Source organism: Medicago truncatula, chromosome 1 (assembly GCF_003473485.1).
Source record: "Medicago truncatula cultivar Jemalong A17 chromosome 1, MtrunA17r5.0-ANR, whole genome shotgun sequence".
NCBI lineage: Eukaryota > Viridiplantae > Streptophyta > Magnoliopsida > Fabales > Fabaceae > Medicago > Medicago truncatula.
Window position 1 is genome coordinate 4,905,610 of NC_053042.1, and position 8,478 is coordinate 4,914,087.

At 32.4% G+C, this 8,478-nt stretch overlaps 1 protein-coding gene across 1 annotated transcript; it reads right to left on the reverse strand.

Annotated features, from left to right (window-relative positions):
* Positions 1-3,534: 3,534 nt before the first annotated feature.
* LOC25482041 (AP2-like ethylene-responsive transcription factor ANT) lies at positions 3,535-8,067 on the reverse strand. The gene is made up of 10 exons (XM_039832553.1): positions 7,972-8,067; positions 7,433-7,834; positions 6,524-7,121; positions 6,007-6,089; positions 5,840-5,848; positions 5,645-5,733; positions 5,379-5,452; positions 4,951-5,001; positions 4,785-4,861; positions 3,535-4,547 (listed from the first exon to the last, which is right to left on the reverse strand). Exons 2-10 carry the CDS (start codon positions 7,794-7,796, stop codon positions 3,901-3,903), a joined length of 1,992 nt encoding a protein of 663 aa, XP_039688487.1. The 5' UTR covers positions 7,797-7,834; positions 7,972-8,067; the 3' UTR covers positions 3,535-3,900.
* Between the last annotated feature and the right edge of the window lie 411 nt (positions 8,068-8,478).

An 8,478-nucleotide genomic window follows, 5' to 3' on the forward strand; every position in this document is an offset into this window, starting at 1 on the left:
TTGAAATATAAAAGAAGATAAATTTCATTTTGTGCAATCACTGCATGCAAGGACAATCAATTGAAATGAGAAGATTTGGTAGATAGATGCAGTAATTAAATTAAAGGCTTCCTCAAAGGAAACATGGACCGTCTAAAGGGGACACTCAATATTCTCTCCCTCAATAACACCACAAAATAGTCACAAGGTTTCTTCTGTCCCTCACTCAGTGGTCCTGTTACTGAACTAATATGACATTCCATATTTTTAGTTTCAACCAAGTTGTAAGGGGACCATCTATGTTGCATTGCATTCAGCATGGTTGTATATGTGTGTGTGGTAGGGGACCTTTCCTCATCAATGACCTATCTATCTAAATTCTGTACAAAATTTACCATCACTGTGCTGTACACTTTCCCAAAAGTTTAGTACAAAAATTGTATTATCCAAAAAATTTTTTTTTTTGTAAAATTAAAAATAGAGGGTATATGAAATTGGAAGCTCAGACTATCAATGTTATATCTTTTGTGATCGTACATAGATACATTCTACCAAGGCAATAGATTTTATTTTGGTTTTACTGTAAACTATGAAAAAAATTGAAGCATTTGCACTTTTTTAAATAATGGCAAATTTTTTATACCGTTGTAAGGATAATAGGTGTAAATTTGTTGCATCGATTGTCTTTGCAATCGGTGTAGAATGTTTTTTTTACACAGGTTATCCGTATAACCGATATAGATTTGTGATCTCCCTCTTTGCATTTGGTTTCGTTTTATACATTCTAGCACACTCGTTTCCTTTGTCCTGCACTACCAACCTTGATGTCTGCGTCGCATAACAATTACAACACAATTGTGCTCATCTAATTATGCAACACAGACACAAACTTGAAGCATCACAGAGCGTTTCTTTTTTTTTTGAACATGCAAAAATGAGATATATTAATACGGACACCGTAATTGTTACCGCACAAGGTGTGCCAAACAAATCATGAAAATCTCAAGTTCCAAACAAAATTACAACCAAATCAGTCAATATCCAAACATAAAAGCGGGCTCGACCACCACTGATGAATACCAAAACTAAATACAGGATTGCTAGCCTTTAACCACCACAAAGAAGTTGATTTCACTTTATCTAACATTTGTCGCAAGGAGGAGTACTTTGTCTATTTCTAAAAATCCTATCATTCCTTTCATTCCACAACACCGAAACACAAAGCAACCAAATCAAGTGGAAGAAAGACCGTCGCCTTCTCAAACAACCTGCGTAATGAATAAATTGCTGACAATGATCTGAAGTTGATTGAGATTCGACCCCTACCACTCCTAGCCATGCCCGCACCATAGGCCATAATGCATTAAAAGTTACACAAGACAAAAACATCACAGAGCGTTTCTGTCACCCTTTGTCGACTTTTGTGCATTGTCTGAGTTTATTTGTTAAGTATCTTATCTTTCTATTCTCATCTCTCAGTTAGTTGTAACCTTCTCTATCCAGTAATAAATATAAGAAAAAATTACATATAATTATAATTTGGATTATATATATATATATATATATATATATATATATATATATATATATATATATATATATATAGTTATGAAATTTTCTTCATAGAGAGTTTTCAACTTATGATAAAGTTGAATACAATACTAATCTATATGTATGATCCAGCTCATGCAAAATTGGAAAAAAATTGTTCTTACGATATGTCTAGAATAAGATTTGTAATCATACTTGTTGACTAATCACTAAGGTTAGTAGGAAAAAAAAAACATGCGATTGAAATGGATCCATCTTTATTATTTTTCTATTAAAAAAGTGGTGTACATCTTTTGCTTTCCTATTTTTTCCACAAGACTTTGCTTGCTTTTTGACCATCAATTTTAATTTAGTTTAACCTTTAGTTTGTCATGCAATCTTTACTTCTTTTTTTTTAATTATAGTTTGTCATGCAATAAATGAGTACTTCTTTTTGTTTTCACTTTATTTTATATGCTTTATTTTCATTTGTCAAAATAAACTATTCATTTATATTCCACATATAATTCATTTTGGGTAAAGACAAAGAGAAAAGAAGAAAAAATTGTCTCGTCCTATTTGCACCGTTGAACTAGGGATATATTACCACCTCTTAATTGAAGAAACAAAGACTTGTTCCATCTAGGAAAATTGTACCATAATTTAACTTTTGAGTGATTATTAATACATTATTGTTCCATGCAGAGATACAGCCATTGCTGACATTGCCGACATTGATTCCTCCTCCTTGTCGTCCTAACTCCTAATGTTACGGTCTAAAAATCAAAATTGCAATCGAGTACATATATTAAAACACAAGGGACACACACATGTGTGTGTGAAAGTAAGCACTCAATAACCTTAAACAAAAGAACTCTAATAAGTAATAATGTGCTACATTTCATACATTAGGAGCGTACAAAAGGGTTCAATAGAATAGCTAGGCATATCAATACTTTTTAAACCTCAGCAAAAAAGTCAAGTGTGAGATATATTTTTGTGAGAGAATAAATAGAATGTAGATGTATCCTTTAAATGTTTGGGATGAGACGAGTAAAACTCGAAGATTACTCTGAACCCAGTTTACGATCAAGATGGATCAACGAACAAGATCGAAATTCGTATATCCAAATATACACCATGGCATTTTTTTTTACACAACATACACCAAGACATGAAATCACTTTTTACGTCACAATAAAACATATCTTCTTTTTTCATTTGACAATAATCATCAATCTTCATAAAACTCAGATTTGTCAAGGAATAAAGAAAGATTGCCTTTAAAAAAGGAATAATGGTAGGCACACATGTTTTTCACAACTTTACAACTAATTGTATGTTTGGTTTAGCATAGTTAAAAATTGATTTTGATTTAACCGATTTTATAACTAAAATAAATGCGAGTTTAAATTAAAATGATTGATATTTGAAAACAATCACATAAAAAAAGGTTAAACAACAAATTTAAATATAAAAACCACGTTTAGAGATAGAAATTACAAATAATAGTTCTAAGTTAAAGCCTATGTTTAAAAAAACCACGTTTATCACCGTAAATATTACCATATGTGCGGTGGCGGCAACTAGAGAGAAACTAAACCAAACACACTAAAAATCAATTTTAGAGATAGTCAATTCTAATCGAAAAAACCTCAAACATGTGATTATCAAATTTAGATCTTTAAAACCATTTTATCTTTCTCAAAAGTGAATCCAAACATGCACCAAGTAATAATCTAAACAAATTATGAAAATGGGGTAGACAAAAACTTTAGTGCAGGAAGATTTACGACATCACCTTTTGATCTTTCTGATTGAGGATGAGTGGTGTACTTCAATATTTTTGCCTTCGCATAAACACTTTGAGAAATACAAAGATACATCTAAACTAAACAAGATAATAATAGTACCACAACCTTATGCATTATTGCCAAACATAAAGTCGTTGTTGTACTTAGCTGGACCCATAAAAATGTACATCACCTAATAAAGCAAATTCAATAATAAAAGACTCAAATCAAATTGTCAAAACATCATTTCATTTCACTTTGATTTGAAAATTAATCATTAGTCTTCCTCCTAATAACACTTTCCCTCCATAAACATATTTTCCATCCACAAATTAAAGAGCCAAAAAGCTATGATTGGAAAAGGTTTTGTTCCACTAGCATACATTAAAATGACACATAAATTTCTCCTACACCCCAAACTAATCCCAAAATTCCTTCACTAACATACATATTATCAATGTTACATCAAATTCCATCTTTTCTTCTTACCCTAACAACTATTCCTTGCTCTTTTTTTTCTTTTCCTTTTCCGAGCACAAGTTTGACAAAATCACGATAGTACTGTGGTTTCGTTCATGCTCGTCATTCCAAATATGCACTAAGCATCACTCCAAGCCGCGAAAACCGGAAAATGGGACATTGAGATAGCACTAGCTGAGGGAAACCAAGATCCAGCATTAGTAGCAATAGGACTCAAAGTTTTTGACCCTGTTGGAGGTTTTGGAAAAAGCATTGTGGGGCCAGTACTTTTGTTGTCAGGGCTGCATTCTCTTGAGCTACTTAAACTAGTCACAAGTGAAGATGAATTTGAAAAATGAGTCCTTATCATCTTGTTGGAAGAATCATCTACCATAACTTGGCTAGATCCTCCTACTGAATCAATCCCAATGATATCTTGTAGGGACATTGAGAAATCAGAATTTCTAATTAATTTTTGGTCACATGTATTTGACTCTTGTTGTGGGGACTGATTCCAATTATTTTCATTGTTGGTCACAGCTTCAACTTCTTGACTATGTATGATTGGACTTGATACAACATTGTTGTTACACTCGTTGGCCTCAGTTTTTTCATTACTCTCTTTACTCTTCTTTGTTCTTCTAGCTTGTTCACCAGCAAGCAAGGTGTTGCTGGACATGATTTTTTCAACATTGTATTTGGACATGTCAAAGTTTGTCACTGCATTTAGGCCGCGGAATTTGATTGCGGCTACATCATATGCTTCAGCTGCTTCCTCTTGAGTGCCTGAATTTAATTCAAAAAAAATTACTAGACGTTTTAGGAAAATTGCGCTCTTAGGAGACCAATACGAGACAGACACGAACACAACACAACTAAATGTAATTAAACGTGTCGGTGTCATACACGCTGCATTCTAAAAAAGTTTATGAGACTTTGAATTTGAATGCTGAAAAAGTCTATTATTTATGACTGTGTAATGAAGTACACGGATTGGAAATGCTATTTATTGGAAGGACTTACTAAATGTCCCAAGATAAAGGTCCCTATTTCCAGCTACTCTGCCTATCCTTGCTTGCCATCTACCATGCTGGTGGTGTCTGCATAACATTTAAAACTAAAGTTAGTACAAAATCATTCTTAAATAATCTATAGAGGAAAATAGACAAATATGAATCAAATGCAAAACCTTGTCACCCCTCTATACATTGAAGCACCCCTTGAAAAACCACTACTCTTTCTGCAAACCATCCAAAAGCTTAGTATCATCATATCATTAAGCACATCAATAATTGATAGTTCTTAGCAACAAAATAATGAGTTAAGGGATATTGTGATACTCAAGAAAAAATGGCTAACACAATTTAGTCTCTAAGAAAAATAAAAGAATATTCTAATCCTTGAGAAAAATAAACCGAGACAACTTAGTCTTTAATCGAACATTGTCATGATTTTCAATTTAGTTCAAGTAAGAATTAAGTTGTCACAACTTATTTGTCTCTAGGGACTCAAAGTTGTCCTATATTATTCTAAGAGACTAAATTAGATGATGCATTTTTTCTTAGGGACCACAGTGGGTCCTCACTCCAATAATAGCAAGTTAATAAGTGTTTATACCTTCTCAAATGAGCAACATATTCCTGCCTATTCATGTTATTCATTTCTTCAAGTTCATTTTGGTAAATTTCAATCTGCCAAAGATAATAAAGGAAATTAGACTCTAAGGAGTACAAATCCAGAAAAAATTTCGCTCGTTTTTTTTTTAAAAATAATCCGGTAAGGGGAAAAATATTTTTAATTAAACTGACACCGATGATCATTTTGTAACTGTCTCAGAGAGAATTTGAACTCTGTCGTTAAAGTCACTATGCCGTGAAACATACCGAGAAGTTTATATGCGTTGAAGGTCCCCAATATTTGAGAGCAGCAAGATCATAAGCTCTTGCAGCTTTCTCTTCCATATCATAACCACCTTTAGTAACATTTTCACAAACAAAAATTTACCATATATATCAGTTATAGTGGGAATAGGGTGTTTGAAAAAAAAATAGATCTATGAAAAAGGACATAGTACATACCCAAATAAACTGTGATGTACAATGAATTGTTGATTTGTCATCCACAATGTGAACATGTGACATGTTAGTTGACACAGGTCAGAATAATGGACCAATATTTTCAGATGTAAAAAGTGTACTATGTTACAAATAATGTAAAATTGTTTTAAGAATTTTTGGTTACTAACCTTGTCTTCCTTTCCTTGTTTGCCCTTCCTTCTTGCAACTGTTATCCCATAAATGTGCTTCATATCTACCGGTCCATCTATGCCTGATAGACAACAAACAAACAAAAAGTAGTTACTACATGAACTAAAGTGAAAAATTAAAACAATTGCTAATGCTCATAAAATTAAAACCATTTTTGAAACTTCCTCATCAGAATTCGAATGGTTTAACTATGGTTGAATCGGATGATAAATAATTGAAATAAGGCAAACTACAATGTTAAAGCTTCACAACAAGTCAATATAGTATTATTATTATGGTCTTAAAAGTCGTGATTCAATTTTTTAACAGTTTTATTAACATGTGTCGGGCCTTCATCAAGTAAGGCCCGGTATAAACACCAAGGTTGAACCGTTTCAACCCTAGTTTGATCTCGTTGCTAAAATCAAATCAATCAGCAACTAGTCATATCAAGGATTAAAAAGAAGATGATTAATGAGAATCAAATTAATAATGTTACACAAAAGTGAAACTAACCTTGTCACTCCTCTATACTGAGAAGTTCTTTGACCAAATGTGCTAATAGTTTTCCTATGAGCAGGTTGCTTCTGTCCAACCTTAGCATGTCCTCTCTTTTTAGCTTCAACAACTACTGAATCAGTTCCAGAAGCTGAAATCTGATTTGGAACAGTAACACAACTTGATTGAGAACCAGGACTCATAGAAAGGCTTAGAGTCTGTAACTCTCCACAACCATTAACTGTTCCAACAGAACCATCATCTCCAATACTACCAACACTATTATTCACTTGATGATGATGTTGCTCCATAGAATAATCTCTAGGAGCCACAAAGTTTTTGAAGCTATAAATACTTTCTTCCTTAGTTTGTTCTTCTTCCATTAATGGATTTTGATACATTCCATGACAAGAAAAACCTGAAAAGTATGATGAATGGTCAAGAGAAGAATGTTCTCTATTGGTTTCATGGTCTGCATTGTTGTTATAGTAGATGCTGTCCAAGCTTAACAAAGCCATTGTTTCTCTTTCATGTCCTTCATATTCATGATTGTGAGTTCCCATAGTTGCACCACCAAGGAAGTCTTCTAGTTTTGGAGATGAAGTTGGCATCATCACTAAAACAATCAATTCAAAATGGTCATAAGAAAATAGCTTATTTTAGCTTATCTACTCTCATTAAACACTAATCTACAAACTTATTTGCATAAACTATTCAGAATATTTAATGAAAACAAGTTAAAACTAAAAAATTTGCTTTATTCTATCTTTAGTTATAAAAAAAGTAGTTGATGGTATCAAACACAGACATAGACACGGGAACATGTTTAATTTGAGAAGTGTCTGTGCTTCATAGGTTGATGCATAAACTTATGATAGCTATAAAAATAGTGAAGAAAGAAAATAAATATATGGAAAAAAGACTAACCTTGAGATTGTGATCTAGTAAGAGCTTCTTCCATGATGCAAAGTGATCCATCAGATTTAAGAGGCATCATAGGTAAAGAAGAATGAAAAGAATTGTTGTTTTCTCCAAGACCATAACATAATGAAGAAGTATTGTTCATGTTAAGGTGTGAAGGTGACATCAAGTAAAAGTTAGAGGGAACAACAGAAGAGGAAGGTTGGTTATCATGATGATGATGATAGTAGTGATGACTAGGATGATGATGTTGAGAAGGGTCAGAAGAAGTAAGCTCCATTTTCATGTGGTAGGGTGAGAGAGAGAATCCTAACCAGTTATGATTGTTTCCATCATCACTAATGTTACTATCATTCATCATGGACTTCATCTTCTTGCTTCTAAAAGGTTTGAGTTTGAACTTTGTTACTGAAGGAAAGACAAGTCAATGATTAGGTCACAAGTAAACAAATCATATAAAAAAAACACAAATGTTCAACTTGGTATTTTCATATTTTGTTGTTTAGCTAGAATTTTTGAACTAGAACAATTTTTTTCACACTAACCAAACTTTGTTTGTTCTATATATCTTCCTTCCTTCACTTGTGAGCACAACAAAACTAGTCTCTTTAAATTAAGCAAAAAGAATGAGTTACTTTAGAAAATAAAATTGTAGGAGCACAAACTTAATTCCATAGGGATCTGTGTACATATATATATATATATTATGTGAGAAATACTTTTTTTAAGAAGCAACGATACTCCTCGGGTTATATGTGTCTCAGTGTCGGATACGATCAACACGACACCGACACATAATTATATTAAATTATGTTATTTTCTTAAATTATGAGTCATATTGGTGTGTCACTGTCTGTATCGTGTTCGGTGTTTGTATCTATGTGTTTTTTTTCTTTTTTTTTTTATTTATTTTGAAAAAACTATAAAAAGAAAAAAAAAACATGTCTGTCCCACACTTTGTTTTGTTTAAAAAATAAAATCAAACAAAAACCAAACCAATATCTAAAAAACCGAAAGCAACCAACATTCTAAAAATGGATAAAATGAAGAAA